Source organism: Marmota flaviventris, chromosome 12, assembly GCF_047511675.1.
Source record: "Marmota flaviventris isolate mMarFla1 chromosome 12, mMarFla1.hap1, whole genome shotgun sequence".
Taxonomy (NCBI): domain Eukaryota; kingdom Metazoa; phylum Chordata; class Mammalia; order Rodentia; family Sciuridae; genus Marmota; species Marmota flaviventris.
The window spans coordinates 14,789,649-14,809,696 of NC_092509.1; the positions used below are offsets into that span (position 1 = coordinate 14,789,649).

Consider the following 20,048-nt stretch of genomic DNA (forward strand, 5'->3'; position numbering starts at 1 on the left):
TACAGTGCTCACAGAAAAAAAAATACCTTTAACAAGAGAGTGGGAACTGGAACAAATGGATATGGTGGTAAAGAGAAAAGATGTCACTCTAATGAGTGGAATGCTGCTCAAGGTATGGAGGCACAGCTAGGAAGTAGTTCCTGTCATACATCTCTCCCCAATAGACAGTGCTAATACTTGGTTCCAGCATGGATGAAAGTAATCCAGGCATGCTATTTATCTGTGCCTTTATGTTCTTAAATTGTGGAGGTAAATGTCCTCCTTCATGTACTCACACTGATAGCCCCAGTGGTAAGACCAAACACACGGCTCATGGGCAGATTTTCAAGCAGAAGTGTGGTAGCATGCATGCAGTCCTGCAAACCCATATTCTTCTACATGCAGACCAAGGACAGATGTGCTGTTCACACCATGGCTGAATTTCCAGACTGAAAATGTTCCAAGAGCAGGAATGAGCATCCGCCCCTACACCATGCTGCATGTTTATTAGCAATGGAGGAATAGGGAACCCTAAGATTCTCTCACAGTAGATAACGTACCCAGAGGTCTGGGCACCACACTATGTTTGCACATGAGGAGTGAGGTATGAGCAGAGGCCTCACATCACTCTGCGTACTGCCACTTCCTGCTGAGGCAGCCTCTGCTGAGTTACCAAGGTGGAGGACTGGGAACCTCCAGGGCCATCCAGATTTGTGACTCTTCATCAAAATAATGAAATATTTGTATTTTCTTTACAGAGATGGGGAGGGAGAATGCTAGGTTATTTGGGGGAGGTGAGGAGGAGGGCCATTACCATAGGGGTGAGTGAGTTCATGAAACGAGGTTTCTGAAGTACTCACTTTGGACTGAGCACTGTTCTGGGTGGCTTGCATGTGCTACCTTGTGTGACACCTCTGTCCTCCTATCTCTGTGTGTGTGCGACTTAAAAAGTGGGCTCAGGATCAGTCCTTCCATCAGCTATTTTCTTTTTTATCATGTTGCCACTGAAACTGAGCAGAATCCATCAAACTAGCAATTCTTCCTTTTCCCTTTTGAAGGAACATTAATACTAACATTCCTGCAGGTGTGTTCTTGGCAGTAGAATCTCACCTCCTAACTCATTGATATTTTCCTTTAAAAATGTCAACCTGTAAATTTAGAATATCTATGAAAAGTTTCAGAGGGACAAGAATGCTGTCACACAGGTGCCTTTCCTCTGAGACATGTATGATAAGTGTGAATGTCAATTACCCCGTTTGCTTTCTGTTTCTTTTGGAAAACCCATGAAAGTGACACAGAAGAGGAGGAAGATGACACCATCCACATGGGGAACGCCATTATGACCTTTTATGCAGCCTTGATTGACCTCCTGGGTCGCTGTGCCCCTGAGATGCATGTGAGTGCCTGGGGATTCAGGAGCAGCAATCCTGCTTGATCTGTGTTAAGACATCCATGGCTGGTAAAGATCCCTACAGAACCCCAAACCCATAATGTCCATACTCACTGAGAGCAGTGGCTGCAGCCTAATTGCTGAGTTTGTTTAGTTGGAAATGTCTGTTGGCTTTAAAAATTAGTAATGAGATTTCAGTTACTAGAGTATTTAGTCACTCCTATGTCTGAAAATTCAGAGACCCTCCCTCAGTTTTAAGAAGGAAAGAGTACATTTTCACCTCACAGTTTTCTTTACTCTTAGAGGAAATACCTTTCCACTGAGTTGATTTCTTAGTACCATATATAGCTCCTGGTGTGCTTGCAGTGAGGGAAGTGGAATTCAGACCCTCAGAGATGAGCATTCTCCAAAACTTTCTGTCCAAGTTGAAATTAGAGCTTCTTGGAATAATACTTTTACTCTGGAACACATTCTGCTATTTTTTGCTTTATTTTAATTTATTCTGTTTTAATTTATTGTTGGTGTTTAAAAAAAAATGCTACCCAGGGGCAATAAAAACTACCTTCATGATCTGTGAAGGGAACAACCAGAGTTTGAACTATACTGACCAGGACTGGGGCAGAAGGGTTCAGAACTGCAGGTTCACTTTTAAACTGGGTGCACACCAAGCAGAGGGGCTTGCTGGTACAGCACTTTTCTCTGCTGCTCTTGGCATCTCTTTGGTTTGGTTTTGGTTTTCTCTCTCTTTCACACTTGTAGGCTCACACTTACTTGGTGTACTCTTCTGTTGTGAGCAGAGAGGAATCACAGGATAGAGAAATATTAGAATGTTAGAACCTTGTATCTGATTTTTGTAAAAACAGGTTGTGCTAAGGATATTTTTAATTTTAGTAAATGAGAACAGATTATCGAAAATTTGCTCAAAGCTGGGGTGTAATGCTCAGTGGTAGAGCATTTGTCTAGGATGTGAGAGGGCCTGGGTTCTATCTGCAGCACTGCAAAAAAACAAAACAAAGCAAAGGCTACCAGAATCTGTCAAGGTTATCACAAGCAAAAAGTTAATGCTTACAATACTTGTTCTTTTTCCCTTCTCAATGAAAAAGATCAGAGGAACCAAAGAGAATTCATATTAATGTTCTGTTGTCACAACTGTGGTTTGGGGCACTGAGTGAATTAATAAGCAATCAGTGATTCTGAAAGTAATTCGACTTTGCCATCTGTAGTCCTCCTGAATGTCAGAAATCCTGCTCAGGGTCCCACCCTGTGGTACAGGAAGCAGATGCCTGTCCTGGGTCAGGGACCCTATGGACTGAGAGATTCTCCACTGACATGATCTACTGCCCTTATGGGAACTTTACCAGCCAGTGATAATCTAAGAGACCCCTAGGATTTGTGGCCACCATCTCCTCACCCTGGAGAAAAGTCAGGTGGAATATGGATGGAGGTTCAATTAATTTCTTAAGATAAGAAGGAAGCTAACTCAGTCTTAAATGTTAGTGTATGTTCAGTGATTCAGTTAATGATTATTGCTTTATGTTATTGATTATGTTATGGGGAAATATTTACATGTAATGGAGGGTAAGCATTCCTAGACCTGTTGGACTTGCAGAGTGTTTTCACACCCAAAGAGAATAAAAACTGTGGTTCTAATGGGTAAGCCAGTTAGCCTAAAGAATAGTGTACACAATTTGGTATACGCTGAAGTAAGTGAAAATTGAGAGCAAGGAGAGACCTTTCTGTAAACCTCAAACAGTTTCTGAGAAAGGCCTAATTTTACACGTATACCTGAGAGAAAATTACCTTATGTCCCAACGCCCATACGTAGAAGTTTCCTAGACAAAACTATAGTGTCGACTTCACAAACTCACTCTAATGTCCCTTTGTCTTTCTTCCTGCCCAGTTGATTCATGCTGGTAAGGGAGAAGCCATCAGAATCAGATCTATTCTGAGATCCCTGATTCCCCTGGGAGACTTGGTGGGAGTCATTAGCATCGCTTTCCAGATGCCGACAATCGCCAAAGGTAAGGCCACCTTCCCTTCTGTGAGACTCAGGAGGACCTGGCAAGACAGTGTCAGCATCCCCTTCCTGTTGTCACAGCTTGGCTGCCTTACTAGAGATTCCTTTAGACAGAAAGAACTGTGTCGTGTATTTTTTAATGAAATGTTTTCCATTCTCATTGTTTTTAAACAACTGTCTTTCCAATGGTATCCTCATTCTCTTACCTGACATCTCAGGTGCTTTCCAGAGAAGAGGACACAGGCACCCCTCCTCTTCCTGTGTCCCGTCCCTGCTTGGCTCTCATTCTGTCTTCCAGACCTTGGTTCCTTTCTTCATGCTTCCTCATAGTTCTCAGGATCGCTTTCTTTAGTGCTACTCTTTTCAAAGCACTGATCGAAGCTTTTGACTTTGAGATTTAAAAACTCCCTGTGTGTTGTGAAATGAGTTCTTTTCAAGATGAAGGAGAAAACTTTAGAAAGATTGCAGGTATTATTTGAGACATCTAAAAGATAGGTTAGATCTCCATTTGTGCTTTGCTTTTCACTTTTCTGAAACTCCACTATTGCTCAGTTTTCAGTGGGTAGGTATTCATGTGTAATGGGTAGGAGAGACTAGGTAGGCCTAAGCCTCTTAGATTTTCAGTGTGTTTCAACACCCAGGGAAGATAAAAGCTACGGTTCTAGTGTGATCTAACATTGGCTTAGACCATGGTATATATAATTTACACATAATAGTAAATATCATGGAATATTTACACATAAATAACTTTTTATCCAAACTTTTAGTTTTAGAACAAAATGTAATTATATAGGAAGCACAAGCTATAATCTGCCTTTCATGGATTACACCCTACAGAAGGCAGGCTGTCGGTGCCCCAAGACCAGAGGGAGGAATCACTGTACAGCCAGAGGGAGTTCGCCTTGCTTGTCCGCCATGAGGTTGTAAGGTGGGGAAGCTTCCCCGGCGCTCACCTTGCACACCTACAGGAATCACAAACTGTCACTGTGAATCTGCACACATTATAACTGTAGGGAAATCTGGGACTCAAAATTGTTCCCTTTCTTTACCTGCTCCCACCTGGGGGACAGTGTCTTCCTTGCATCTCTAGATGGTCCCCACCTGCCTTCCTGGCACTTCTAAATTGTGTTCATTGGTTTTCATAAGAGATCTTTTCCTTCCCCACATTGCAAGCCTCAGATCTGATACTGACAAGACAAAGAACAGTCAGTGGCCAAGGAGGAGGAGGGCTGAACCTTATGATAGCGTTGGTAGGAACCAGGTGTCACTATGGTGGGTTGTGAGTGCGCACCGGGACCCTTCACATGGCCTGCAGCCTCCTCCCTCCTGTGTTCTCCAGGCACCTGCCTTCACCACCCCCGGGAGCTTTGGGGTCACTGTTCTTCCCACTCTAATCTTATTGGTTAGTCATGTTTGTCTTAATAGATGTACAGTGTGAGGTTTATATAGAAAAAGCTCTCACAGTCACAGTGGAAGTTGATTTTACAGCTGCAGTCCATTGGTCTCTGATCATTTTCCTTTTCTCACCTTCTTTGGAGACCTGTACAGTTGTAAGCCACAGTGCCCACACATTCCCCTGCAAACCTTAAGCCATCAGTGTCCCCTCATCTGTTTCAGTGACAAGTCAGCGGGCTCTGATACATCTCCAAGCATTAGTAATTTCGGTTCTTCTGTGTTCTGTACTTAGTGTGTGAGGTTTACGTCTAAGGATTTCTTCACCTCTTAGTATTAGCTAAGGCATTCCTCAAACATTTCTATCCCGTTCATTCTAGAAACAGAGTGTGCCCCAGAATAATCATGAAAAAAGGGGAGTCTAGAAGACTTGATGGACAAACCTGCTACCTGCAGCTCTTGGCCCAGCAGGTCTGGGCAGCCCCTCTGAGGCCATAAATTTCAGGTGGATGAAGAGCTCAGGTGTAGCAGGTGCCCCAGGGAAGCCAGCGCACAGGCCCACCTCCTTCCAGGTCAGATGCTCCCCAAGTGTGAGAATCACACTATTATCGCAGTGTGTTTGGGGAAATGGTGAAAACAAAACAGCAGGAGATACAAATCCATGCACTTGGAGCCCCAGGAGGTGTAGCTGTGGGGTTCATTGAGCTGAATGTCTACTTGAAGAAGAGTCTGGAAGGCAAGACTTTCATTAGGATCACTGAGTGGCTCCTTTTCTCCTTTAGGCACAACTCTCTGTAAACAGTAGAATCCTATTTAAATTTAAATTACCCATAATGTGATTTTTAGGCAAATCAAACCAGAATTTTATATAGATGTTTATTTGAAAGTGAAAGTATGCAGATGTAAACTGAAGGTTAAATGGGCTTTGGTTGTAACTCTGCTAATTACTAAGAGTACAACATTGGACAAGTGCTTACCTTCCCTGAAGGTCAGCTTTCATCTCCTGTTATAGGAGTGCATTCCAGCCTGGTAGTTGGACTGGAAGTGGTGTTTGATCATGCTGGTGGCATTGTCAGCTTCATATCTGAAACTGCACCAGTAAGAGCTATTGTGTTTCCAAGGCAAGGAAGGTAGTAGTTGTATTAGGGATTAGTACCATTATAAGGAGTGGAAGCTGTTCAGTATTGTTCTTTAATTTCCTTTAAGACATTATTTGTTCATTTTTCTGATCCAAATATAAAATTCATTCATCATTCACAAGTGAAAACAGGAAAAAAAGTTTAATTTTATCCTTTCAAAATGGTTCTGGTCTTGCGTGGTCTTCCCCTGAACTCTTCTTCCTTCAACCTTGCTTCCCTGTTCCAAACCCTGTGATATTATTTCCAGAATCTTACAGGGTGGCATAATTACTATAGGGTCATACAGGAAGCAGATTAGCTTTCCAGTATTTTAACTGGCACACTGTCTCATAATTGCGCATAGGAGTGGTCCCCAACCTGTGCACCTACAGGAGTCGCTCCTATGGGTGGGCATCACCAGTGACCGTGGACAGCGGGAGCCATGCAGCTCAGGGTTCTAAATGAGGTTGTTGCTGCAGGGACTAATGGCACTCACCTCATGGCAGTCATGCTGGTTTCATGGTGTTGATTTATCCTTTGGTGATTATTCTAAGCCACAGCAACATAGGTGTGCCAAAACGATCACACAGGGGTCACTAAGCTTTATTGATGTTTTAAAGTCTGTCCTTGGCAAGAGTGGAAAGCCTGTTTTATATTTCAGCTTTTCTGGGTTTTCCAAGGGGCTCACAGATGTCTTCCATTCCCTCCTCATCTCTAGCATAGGGCTGTCTTTACTGAGCATGCACTTAGCAAACGGGAACCCAAGTGATGTTTCCCTGACTCCAGGCTTTGATTGTACTGCCTGTTCCCTTGGTCGTTGCATGCCTACTTGAAGACAGTAGATCAGGGAACTGTTTCATTGCTAACTTTACTTAAAACATGAGCCTCCCAGCCATTGACACCCGCGTGTCGCCTTCTCTCTTTTAGATGGGAATGTGGTGGAACCTGACATGTCTGCGGGGTTTTGCCCAGATCACAAGGCAGCCATGGTTTTGTTCCTTGACAGGGTCTATGGGATTGAGGTGCAAGATTTCCTCCTCCACCTTCTCGAGGTTGGCTTTCTGCCAGATCTCCGGGCTGCTGCTTCTCTAGACACGGTATGTCCTGGAGCATTGGCTGACTCCCTCGGGGCTGTGCAGCTGCTGCCTTATAGATGCTCTCACTCTCTCATTGCCAAAGAGTTTGCTGCATGCCTGTTTTATTTTTAGGAAGCATTAAGTGAACAAAACAAAATAGACTATGTCTACAAAGGATTCACTGAATAGCCTAGAGAGTGTCATAGAAATTTTGATTAGTGCTGTGGGACTCCTAAGAGGTTCACATAATCCGACTTTGGGGAAGGTCACAGTGGTTCCTGTTGACCTCTGTTGAGTACTAACCTCTAAACTGGCCCAGTTATGCTTCTCAATGGAAACAAAGTGTTAAGAGGATTTAATGGGCATTGTTGAGTCTCACTAGTTATAACAGCAGCCTGATGTCTTCATTTGCTGAGGTGCAGTTTGGCTAAAATCTGTCCTGAATATCATACGCCCCACGTGGAGGACCTGATGTTACCAGTATAAATGCATCTCTCTGGAATCAGCTGAAGTTGTAAATGTTACCCTAGTATACCTTTTATTTATTTAATCAATTAAATGGGTCATCTTGATTTGGGGGGAAGCTGGACTTCAAATTGACAATAGCCCTTCCGTGTGGGAAGGGCTATATATATATGCCTGTGGAATCATAAAATGAAAAGGAAATTTTCTTTTTCTTTCTTGAGTGTTCACGTGACATTCTGCCCTGAACAGTAGATAAGCTTTGGTTATCGATGCTGATGGATACAGAAATATGAATACTATTAATAAATAGAATTCAAAAGGACTCTGAATAAAAGGTCTGAATGAGAATGAGCTTCCTTTCTCCTCCCTAGCCCAGGAAAGTGCTCGTGTCTGAGGCCATGTGGATGTTCTGTGATAGAACCTGGACCTTCTAGGTTTTGGAGAAGATGGATATTGTTTCATTCATTTGTATCTATGTATCAATTGATAGTTGATTGGTTTTAGTGACAAAGATCATGTGAATCATATTTAAAGATCCACTTGAGTGCATTTCTGTTTTCATGATGTAGCCATTTCCAGACAGTGAAGGGTCAATTTGTGGATTCCTTTGAAAAGTGTCTCCCGATAGAAAGCACAAATGGCTGTGTGCTCTCTGCTTCCCTTTCAGGCTGCTCTGAGTGCAACAGACATGGCCTTGGCCCTCAATCGGTACCTTTGCACAGCCGTCTTGCCTTTGCTGACAAGGTGTGCTCCCCTCTTTGCTGGGACAGAGCACCACGCATCCCTCATCGACTCATTGCTGCATACCGTGTATAGGCTCTCTAAGGGCTGCTCGCTCACCAAAGCTCAGCGGGACTCCATAGAAGTGTGCTTGCTCTCCATCTGTGGGTAAGTGGGCGGCTGACTCCATTCATTTAAAACTAACTTCCTTCTTCCTTTATTCTGTAGGATGAGCTCAAGATACCAATCACACAGGGTTTTTCTTTTCTTATTTTTTTCTAATTAGTGCATTATAGTCGTATTTACTGATGGTGTTTGTTGTTACATATTGATATGTGCACACAATACACAATAATAATATAATTTGGACAGTATCACTCCCCAGCCCTTCCTTCCTCCCTCCTCACCTCCCATGCCTTAGTCTCTTTCCTCTACTCATCTCCCTTTGGTTTTCATGAGACGCCTCCCTCCCACTTTCTTTTCCTTTTTCCTTGTTATCTTTCACATATGAGGAAAAACATGACCCTCAACCTTTTGCTTTGATTTAGTTTGCTTAACATAATGGACCCTAGTCTCATCCATCTTCCCGCAAATGACACAATTTCACTTTTCTTTATGATTGAACAAAACTCCATTGTATATTTATACCATTTTTTCTTTATCCATTTGTTCACTGATGGACCCCTAGGCTGGTTCCATGGTTTGGCTGTTGTGAACTGTGCTGCTGTAAACATTGGTATGCATGATATGCATGGATCACTGTGCTATGATGACTTTAATTCTTCGGGGTAAATACCGAGGAGTGGTATTGCTGGGTCGTGTGGCGGTTCTATGTCTAGTCTTTTGAGGAGCCTCCAAACTGATTTCCATAGTGGTTATACTAATTTACAATCCCCAAAGTGTAAAAGTGTTTATTTTTCTCCATATCTTCTCCAGCAGTTATTATTGTTGTAGTCTTGATTACTGCCATTACAACTGGTGTGAGAAGAAATCTCAGTGTAGTTTTGATTTGCATTGCTCTGATTGCTAAAGATGTTGAACATTTTTCATGTATTTGTTGGGCTTTTGTATTTCTTCTTTTGAGAAGTGTGTGTTTAATTCACTTGCCCATTTATCAATTGGGTTATTTAATATTTTGGTATTGTTTGAGTTCTTTTTATATTCTAGATATCAATCCTGTGTTAGAAGAATAGTTGGCAAGGCTATTTCCCATTCCTCACAGGGTCTTTCTAACCAGGAAGCAAAGTGGGGCACTTGGTGTCGGCCAAGACAGGGCTGATCACTGCTCATTGGTTCTTTCTCCCTCTGCCACTGTTGAGTTGCTGTCTCAGTGGTTTTTTCCTCAGTGGTTTGTTCCTGAACACCCTCTTTCTGTAGGCTGCAGTTGTGTGGCTGGGAAGGGAGGGAAGGAAGAGCAGCATCTCCTGTAGCAGCGAGGGGTGGTCTTCAGATCTGGAGCTGAGCTGGAAATGCAACCTACCTAGGCTGGACTATGGTCAGGCCTTGCACAGTGACTGGGATGCATCCTTAGCAGTGCCTTGCTGTGGATCCCGTGCCGTGTGAAGAGCGTACTTGCACTAGCCTAGAATGTTGTAGGCCTGTCGCCCAGTGCGGCCTCCTGATGCGGTCAAGAGACCCAGTCCCTGAGACAGTTGCCAGCACAACATGCCACGCTGTTCCATCACCTTCCTGCTGACATGAAGTAGACGAGGTGCACTCTAAGATAATAGGGGAAAGCCTTGTACACACAAAACCAGTAGAAGAACATTTGTCACTGTCATCGGTGTCACACATGGGGCATGATTTGTGTGCTGTGCTTTGCACATCTGCAGTGCAGTAGTTCAAATGTACACGGAGCCATGTGTTACTAGGATGTGCCGCTATACGTCACTAGGCAGTAGTGGTTGTCAGCCCCCCTCACTCTCAGAGTCACTTTTGGCTAGTGTGAGGGTCAGAACACCTAATGATGCCATCTGAAGGGGGACATAGGTGGAGGTTCTTGGTTAAAAGGTTTGGTCTAATGAATTGGCTACTGAGTTTAAACTTATTTGTGCCCATTATTAAAATTCTTTTTGTTCCAACAGCCAGTTGAGGCCTTCTATGATGCAGCACTTGCTGAGAAGATTGGTGTTCGATGTCCCTTTATTAAATGAACATGCAAAGATGCCTCTCAAGGTGAGTGTGTGGTTATTTGATTGCTTATGCCTTTGATTTTGTTTCCCATTGTTAGCCTGTTTGAGCTTTGATGCTGGGAAATTTCTCCCAATTGATGAAATGGCTAAATAAGTTATAGAAGTGTGCGCATCAGCCTGAAATAATCAATAAAGGTCATAGGATTCTGAACATTGGTTCTCATGAAATGAAGTGGGGAAAAGGACACAAGGAAAAGATAAGCCAAGATACTCTTAGGTGGGAAGGCATGGTCATAGGCCTAGCCTAGAGTATCACTAGGAGCCTCCAGAGATAATCAATGGACTTCACTAACGACCTTTTCTAAGTTGGTAATCATACAGCAGGTCCATATATCATTTGGAAGGGTTGGAAGATAACCTGTGTGTGTGTGTGTACAGTTTGTCACATGGTATAGAAAAGTCACTGACAATACATGATCAGATCCCATTCTGTTCTACCAACTTTCTGAAAATTTTTCTGTCCTTTAGTACAATAATCTAGACTCAGGAGAGTCTCTGTGTATCAAGATTATATGGTAAAGAGATGTACTTTTCCAGGTGACCACTCTGAGTAACATCTATCAGGTGTCTGTCTTTCCCTGGAGCCACTCAGGAACAGAACTGTAGAGAAGGTTGGGGACATTTATGAGTCTTTTATTATTTAATCTGGTACACTAAGGACCCCTGGATATTTAGCATAAACAATTTCATCTATGATAATTGATTTTGGGATAATAAATCTAGGTAGCTTAATTAAGTAAAAAATATCCTTGCTCAAAATCTCATTTTTATAGTTTCTGTCATGTAGAGTAGGCCTTGTCAAGAAAACCTTTCTTATTGCAAATAAGCTGAAAGATAGCTGATAAAAGATACAAAGTAACTTATTTTCATGTAATAAACCTTAGTTGTAGATACTTATATCTAAACAAATTAGATATGATGGAAAGGGAGACTTTGATACTAAAAGTTTTGTCCTTATCCCCAAAGCCAATCCAATAACAAGTACAGGTTTTAGGGAAAAGGAGAAGAATATCTATTGATTTTATAGCAAAGGAGAACACACAGGGGACTCCTGTCCCAGAGGCTGTAATCCTCGCTGCCAGGTGGAGCAGTGGGCTTTTCAACAGAGGGCACCATGGCTGAATTCCAGGTGTGCATGACAGGAGTCATCGTTCACATCCAAGTGGTAGCCTCCAAAGAGAGATTCGCTGGTGCCAGTCCCAAAGTCTGGATTTCTTTATTCCTGTGGTCAGTGGTCCAAAGGACAGATAGCTTGGCCTAGAAATGGAATAAGGATAATCTTATTTCTCGAAGGGTGAAGGAGTAGGAGAAAAGAAGGGGAAGAGCATGTCAGTTTTGAAATCAGCTGCCACTGGTCAAGCAGCAGGCTTGAGATGGACCCCTTGACCCCTGTTAGAAAATGAGAAGAAATATTTCAATAGTAAGGGATATGTTGGCTTTAACAATAATAATCTTAGCCAGAAGCAGTGTCACACACCTGTAATCCCAGCCACTTGGGAGGCTGAAAGAGAAAGATCATGACTTCGAGTCCAGCCTTAGCAACATAGCAAGACACTGTCTCTCAAAAAAAAAAAAAAAAAAAAAAAATTAAAAAGGGCTGGAGATGTGGTTCAATCCCGGTACAAAAACAAAACAAAACAAAAAACAAAAACCCCCAAACAAACAAAAAAAATTAGAAAAAGAGAACCCAAATAGCTATAGTTGATACATAAAGACCATTCTATAAATTGGCAAGTTTAGATGAAGAAAACGTCTTTCCAAAAATCTACCAAATAAAAGTCTATTTTTGTCTTTCACATATGTGCAAAACCAGAAAGGTAATAAATAACATCTACAACCAAAGAAATAATCCAAGTAGAATAGATTTGAAAGCTTACTTACTAGTATTCAGACAACCTCATAAAGAATTCCGTTGAAGATACAGTCATCTGTAAATGGAACGTTCGGTCCTCATAGTGTGACCAGTGTTGAGTTTGAAGAGATGCAGCGATTGTGTTCTCCAAAGGGACTTGTGGGGTTGAGCAGTTGACCTTGTTGAGTAGCCTTAAAATGCCACGAGAAGGGAGATGGGGTCAGAGAGGGTGACAGCTCACTGCCTCTGGACTGGCTTCCCTGCAGCTGCTGACCAATCACTACGAGAGATGCTGGAAGTACTACTGCTTGCCCGGGGGCTGGGGCAGCTTTGGTGCTGCCTCCGAAGAGGAGCTTCACTTATCAAGGAAGTTGTTCTGGGGCATTTTTGATGCCCTGTCTCAAAAGGTAATTTAATGTTTAGTGGATTTATTTGTATTGATAAAACGATAAAAAGCTGTAGGTTTCTGAGAAGATAGTATTTCCAGTGGAATAATGGCTATACTATCAGACTTACACTGATTTTTTTTTTCCCCTCATTTTCAAACTTGTGACACACTGAGAGTGCAGTTTATGTTGATTTTTCACAGTCATTATGGTAGCCTGTTGCTTGTGATCATGACACTGTTCCTGAACTTAAAATAGCTGAGCATTTTAGGAAATTGGGTTCATAGTTAAGTTTCTAGTGCATTGGACTTAATTTGGACTATAATTCTCCCTAGTTATCTTTCAAGCTTATAAAACCTCAAGAAATTGTGTCAAATATAAGACTATAAAACATAAAACTTTACAAAAATACTAATATATATATATTAAAAAAGTGGTATTCCACTGGTCTACCAACACCTTCTCTTTGCTTCTGTGGAGGCTTAAGTACCACTGTGATTCTGTTTGTCTATGTGGATTTACCTTATAATGCTGAGTTTATAATGAATATGATTCAGGTATGCTCAGATGACTGACAGGAGTGATTCTGAAGGCAATCAGAACACCACATTTAGTAGGCTCATGTTTAATCAAAATCTGCTTGAATTCTGGTCGGTACCATGAGTGAACAGAGCAGCCTAACAGCAAATGTGCTGTGTAGTAGGGAAAAGTTTATCTGTGATTACATTTGGTGGCTACTCGTGATGCTTTTTTTCCACTGAGTTTCCATTGGTAGTCTGAGAGCCCTTCTAAAATAATGTTTCAGTATTCCTAGAAACATTTACAATATCAATTTAAAATTGGAAATTCTAAATGAAATATTTTGATTATTTTTGATTTTTTAAAAAAATTCACAACTACAAATTTTAACTAATTTTGTAACCAATAGAAAAATACATCTTCCCAGAAATTTTTATTACATACATTTCTGTAGAACTATTTCCCCAGTTCGGATTATATTTTTTATCCCTTTGAAATGCAACAGGGAGCAGTAAATTTTTCACTCTCTGGAGTGGTGGCCTTTATATGATTTCATATATGATCATTGTAAAATAGTGCAGCAGTAATCCATAACTGACTGCTAGGAATGCAGTCTCTGTGGACTGAAATCCCACATTCATGTTGAAAAGAGGTGATAAATTTAGAATATTCAGGCTTATGTCATTTTACCTCGGGAGAATGCACTTTCAAGGAGCAGAGACTGTGTTCCTTCAGCTGGTGGCTGAACACTTGGCTGCCGCTTCTCATGTCACTGTGTTCCGTTCGCTGGAGAGAATTCTCATGGAGTGGGGTTAGCCTAGGCGGTTTAGATCTTCTCCTGAGTCATCTTTGTCACAGTGATCATGCTGATGGCTTTTCCTATGAAGTCACTTGGTAAATTTTTGGCCCTCCTTTTATTCCTAGAAATATGAACAAGAACTTTTCAAGCTGGCACTGCCTTGCCTGAGTGCAGTCGCAGGAGCTTTACCTCCAGACTACATGGAGTCAAACTATGTCAGTATGATGGAAAAACAGTCATCCATGGATTCTGAAGGGAACTTTAACCCACAACCTGTTGATACCTCCAAGTATGGACTCTTTCTATTGCAGCAGATTTTTATTGTAAATGATGTGTGAAGTCTGAAATTGAATAAGGTACTGAAGTGAACTTTCTTTAATACATGCCCCCTTTGAATTAGTATCCTTTTAATAGGAGTCCCTTTCATTTATCAAATGATAGGAGTAATAATGGTGATTATACCAATATCAGAAAATCATAATATGTGCCTTCTGGGATACTCTTAACATAATGAGGAGTCCATGAATATAACCAGGTGCTAGTATCTGTGATGGTGAGAGTCAAGAAAGCATATGAGCTCTATTTTTAGTTGAAAAGTGACCCAAGATGTTTATCAGTAACTACAGTCAACCCCTCTCTGGCATCTTGTAGTTGCAGTGAACCCAACATGTGCTACAAAGCTGTCTCTGTGAGAGTCAGGGAATTGCTCCACCCCACACTCCATCACCCAAGGTTAGGGCGAGTGGCCAATGTTTAGCATTATAAAACACATCATAAGATGGATGGAAATATCAAATAAGATGTGTTTTTTTAGTGGAAGATTTAGCATGCAGTTAGAATATAGCTTGACAACCTTAACCAAAAACATCAATCAACATGACAAAACTCTTTATGTGTGATTAACTACATGAATTGTTCTATGATAGGAAGCTTGGATCCTCAAGTGTCCCAAGTCTCAGAACTTTGTCTTTCCCCTTCTCTAAGTGGAACCCTGGATCCCTGTTTGCAAGGACTCTCCCTGCTATAAGATCTTATTGATTCCACCATGGCTCAGCAAGATCGGTTTGGCAGGGCAGTTACTTGGTAGTTCTGTGCCCTGCTTCTGAACTTGCTTGGAAATTCAACTTCTAGGCAACTCCCAGGCTGTAGAGTTTAGCCTCCACAACCAAATCAAAATTTCAGCCCAAGTGATAAGCCATTAGTCAGTCAATGCTTTAAATTTGCGTGTGTGGTAGTTGATGACAGTTCTGTGGGGAAAGAGTCTACCCAGTATCTGGCTTATACGACTGATTCTTTGTATCTCTTCCAAAGTAAGTAATCAAACATCACAGGTTCATATTTCTACCTGGGTAAGTTTGTGGTTTGTTAACATACTGTATAATTCAGGATTTAAAGTAACATTGTCATGGTTTTAGTGTTTGTTAATTAAATCCAATTAATTAACAAGTGTTGGGCACGTATATTAATTAACCTAGTCTTGATCCTTTGGGGACTTCTTAGCAAATACAGGTCTACATCATGATAGAGATAATTGCTTGTGATTTTTATACATTGCTTCTTAAGTTCATGTATGTTAGCTACTAACTTATTACTTTTCTGGAAAAGAATGGAAATTGTCTTATTATTCTAGGTTTTATTTAGAACTCTAAAAATTAATTGCTTTAATATGTTACATTCATTAATGAATGGAATTATACATATATTTAGTTTTTCATTCATAAATGTATTTGTTATTCCCAAGTCGGACTTGGTCATCAATTGGATGTGCTTGACATCTGTACAAGGCATTATATGTGTATTTAAACAGAAGGAGTCAGGAATGAGTGTTATCAAAGCCATAAAGCAGGAGTTGGTTACTTTTCCCTGTGGTCAATATCAGTAACACCTATAATATTTTCTGTAGATCCTTAATATTTAAAAGTGTTGTCACATCACTTGTTGGGTTAAATTAAAACTCTAACAGGTTCAATTTCAGCAATCTTTTCTCCATTTACAATTGTTGCAGAGGAGACAAGTCAGAGAGAGTGGCTTCAAAGACTATGGGTGACAAGTGTGTCTTAAGCTTGTTGAGTCTAGCCATATCTTGACATAGGGTTTGTTTTCTTTTTCATATAATCTATTGTCTTCATTTTTGAGTATGTGTTAATTAATATCATGCATATTTTATTACACCTAATTTGTTATATTAACATAATAAAAGATGTATCAACTTAAGATGAGCAGATGGAACATCATCTGCTTGACTTTTCTCTTACTGTTCTGAAAAATATGATATTTTGTTAAAAACTGTCTTTAACCTTTATGCATTGAATAGGATCTAAGCATTTGTAAATTGTAAATTATAAATGATTCCCTATAAATTCTTTGATAATCAAGCTTTTTTCCTTATTTTTCTCATAGTATTACAATTCCTGAGAAGTTGGAATACTTCATTAACAAATACGCAGAGCATTCCCACGACAAATGGTCAATGGACAAGGTAAAAGTTGGAGCACTACTATGGGGAGGTGGCCAGTGCCTAATTTGGGGGTTCTTCTTCCTGCCAAAGAGGGTATAAACAAGCCACCTGAGAAATTAAAGTCCAGAATAATTAGTGAAGAACAAAAGACAAAGTCAAAAAGATAGTTTCAAAAGGGGAGCTCCTGATAGGTCCAGCCCACACAGAAGCTGGAGCCAAACAATTGCTCTCATGGTTTACTTAAGGGGGTACTTCAAAGGCAGGGGTAAGGTTTCAAGGGTGGAGTCTTGTTTCATCATGTCTTATAGTCAGCAGGTTGACTGGCATCTTGGCAGGTCATACCCATCTCAGAGGGGCTGTGCAGCTATAGCAGGTCACTTCGTCTCCAGTGCTGTGTGGGACATGGCAGAGCAGAATAGGAATTCACAATGTCTCTGGGAAGTCAAACAAATGAATGTTCACTGGAAGTTCCCAGACACCAGTTTATCCTATTCACTAGGCTGCACTGGCAACAGAGTCCACACACACGCTCACAGACGGCTCTCTACACGCTACCTTCTGGTCCAGGCTGCTGTTGTTCATAATAGTCATGCTCTGACATGCCTGGCCTGACCACTTTCTCTTTCAAAGGGAGAACTTTTTCTAAATTAGGTAAGAATGCTGGGCATAGTGGCATGCGCCTGTAATCCCAGCACTCAGGGGGCTGAGGTGGGAGGATCACAAGTTCAAGGCCAGAATCAGCAACTTAATGAGGCCCTGTCTCAAAATAAAAAGTAAAAAGGGCTGGGTAAAGTGTCCATGGGTTCAATCCCCAGTAGCACCCCCCAAAAATAATTTAGGCAAGAACATCAAATTTCAATTTGCCAGTGTAATATTTAGCTAGTTCTCCCACGTTAACACAGTTATAATGTACAGAGAATATTTGTGTTCATAAAAAATACAAGTTTAAGATTCCAAAAAGATCTTAATAAAATCATGAGTATAATTCTAAATACATATTGTTTGTGGAGGTTAAAGGTAGTAATCACCATGGACTTCAGGGAGAATTGGAGGCGCCAAGTTCGAAATCCATCTTGGTTTTATATGTAGTGTCATTTTAGATCAAAAATCATAAAAATTTTTCATCAAGATTCAGTAATAGTAACTGTTGTACTCTGCTACCTTTCCTATCCTCTACTATCCCCCCTCCCCTCCCCTCCCCTCTTCTCTCTCTACCCCATCCACTGTAATTCATTTCTCTCCTTGTTTTTTTTTTTTTTTCCTGCAATCTGTATTTGGGGTAAAAATGGGAGTTCATAACCCACTTGAATCTAATGTATGAAATATGATATGTCAAGAGCTTTGTAATGTTTTGAACAACCAGTAAAAAAAAGATTCAGTAATAGTTTATCCCTTCAAGTCCACCATTGTGTTTCCTACTATCAAATAAATCTGTAATTCACTAAAAGTAGATTAAACTGACCAGATGACACTTGTTTTGTATTTTCAAGAAAACAACCCAATTGAGAAAACAAAAGCAGTCGCAATCTGTGAGATTCTTGCCACTAATCAAGTGTGTTCTAAAGGAAAGGTTATACATGAGGATTAATTTAGTTTAAACTTGAAAAAGGCTCTCAGACTTGTCAGAGAGTTCAGAAGGTTCAAGAATCTAAAATGTCCACATGCAGATTTGGTGAATGAAAAGCAGCAGGGGGTTCCCAGGATGCTGGGTCATCTGGTGACAATGTGAAGCTTCCCTCTGGCCAGCCAATCCTTTTCCCACTCAAAGAAGCACTTTTTGTTTGTTTGTATGATAAATGTGTGACTATTCATTAGTTCACTGATTGATGAGGTAAGTCAGGGCCATTTTTACATAATGACTCTGTCAACACCATGTGGGTGGAATAATGATAGCCAGGAGCATGCAGGATGCAGTCCCTTGCAGTCTGGTTCCAGCTGATGTAGGGAGGTGCTGATGTGTCCAGATGGGTGGAAGAATGTGGGATGGATCTGGTGAAAAACTTTGGAATATAGGAGTGGGCAAAACAGACAGCACTGTCCTGTGAACCTCCTAAGATGCATGCTCTAGTTTTCCCATTTAAAATGAGCATTTCTTGGGGGCTGGGTAGAGTGCTTGCCTAGCACATGCGAGGTGCTGGGTTTGATCCTCAGCACCACGTAAAAATAAGTAAAAATAAAGGTATTGTTTCCAATTACAACTAAAAAAAATAATTTAAAAAATGAGCATTTCATGGGCACGTGCCAAAGGTGGGGTCCCAAGATGTGTCAGGATAAATGTTGTCATGGTATGCATCCCAGAAGCCTCCTCCTAGGGGACTGCTTATTATTGGTACAATCACAGACCTGTGTCTCTTTAAGGAAGACAGATGTTTCAATCTCTGACAAGAAAACTTGTTTGAAATGATGACCGAAAATAGCATTAAGTTGGAAATCTTTATAGGACTTATGCTAGATACAAACCTTAATTCTCATCTTGGTTCATTTTACACTTGGTCCAGTACACTCTCAAACACGCGCACACCTGCACTGTCTAAAATCATACACGTAAAACAGGTTTTGGTGTTTTTATTTTTATAGTTGGCAAATGGATGGATTTATGGAGAAATATATTCGGATTCTTCTAAGGTGCAGCCATTGATGAAGCCATATAAACTCTTATCTGAAAAGGTGAGGTTTTTAAGTTTATAAAGTTTTAATTTGTGGGAATTTTTGTCTTTGTTGTGTTTTTTTTCCTATTGAGATACCCTCTTTATTTTACGCTTAAGCTTTTACCTTTATTCAAAGGTCCCATTTTTTATCTTCTTATATTTTATTGTTTGCTCTCCAATCTCATTTTGGGTCTGTATTTCATTGCTTATTATCTTGTCTCTTAATATTTTTCATTTCTGTTCTGCTTTTTAATTCTCTCCCATATTTTTGAGAACTCTAGAACTAAATAGTCTGTGCTTCAGCCTTTCTTGGTGATGAGTGATAAAGTGGTGTTTAATGTGCTTCTTACGTGGAGTCCTCGAGTCTGTTTCTGCTGCAAGGGAAAAGGCGTGTGTGACCAATGAGCACAGAGGACTCTGTGGCCTGGCAGGTGATGCAGGGGGTCCCGCCTCTGTTCAGAGGACCACAGCCTCTTCTTCACCCTTCCTGTGTCCCCTCTCTAGTCTCTGAGGGCTCAGGAGCAGGGGAACCCGAGGAGACAGACTGCTGTGCTACGCCAGGAGCCAGGACCCCTCTTCCACAGGGATCCGACTAGATTTTGCTCATGCTCCGCCCTGTACAACTTTAACTTTCTGATTTTATATTTAAGTAAACTACGCTAATCAAGTTTTTTAAAGGTGCAGTCTGTTCAGAAGTATACACTAAATATTTTACATTTCCATTTCAGTTCATAATAATATCATTTTTTTTTTCTCTAGGAAAAAGAAATTTATCGATGGCCAATCAAAGAATCTTTGAAGACTATGTTGGCTTGGGGTTGGAGAATTGAAAGGACCCGGGAGGGAGACAGTATGGCCCTTTACAACCGGACTCGTCGCATTTCTCAGACAAGCCAGGTAAGAGTCACAGTGAGGAGGCATTTTAAAATAAGTTACTTTGAAAAAAAAAATGTTAAGCTTATGCCATGGGACACACCTGTGGTGTCAGCTAAAGCAGGAGGATCACTGGGGCCCAGGAGTTCAAGGTCAGCCTGGGC

At 41.0% G+C, this 20,048-nt stretch overlaps 1 protein-coding gene across 1 annotated transcript in view; it reads left to right on the forward strand.

Moving 5' to 3' along the window:
- The window catches only part of Ryr2 (ryanodine receptor 2), a 478,528-nt gene that overhangs the window by 315,092 nt on the left and 143,388 nt on the right, over window positions 1-20,048 (forward strand). Inside the window, exons 48-57 of the mRNA XM_027947992.2 lie at window positions 1,270-1,375; window positions 3,270-3,390; window positions 6,824-6,993; window positions 8,105-8,325; window positions 10,242-10,332; window positions 12,468-12,608; window positions 14,031-14,194; window positions 16,306-16,384; window positions 18,941-19,030; window positions 19,771-19,908. Of these exons, the coding sequence (XP_027803793.2) occupies window positions 1,270-1,375; window positions 3,270-3,390; window positions 6,824-6,993; window positions 8,105-8,325; window positions 10,242-10,332; window positions 12,468-12,608; window positions 14,031-14,194; window positions 16,306-16,384; window positions 18,941-19,030; window positions 19,771-19,908 (1,321 nt within the window). The remainder of the gene's footprint in view (window positions 1-1,269; window positions 1,376-3,269; window positions 3,391-6,823; window positions 6,994-8,104; window positions 8,326-10,241; window positions 10,333-12,467; window positions 12,609-14,030; window positions 14,195-16,305; window positions 16,385-18,940; window positions 19,031-19,770; window positions 19,909-20,048) is intronic.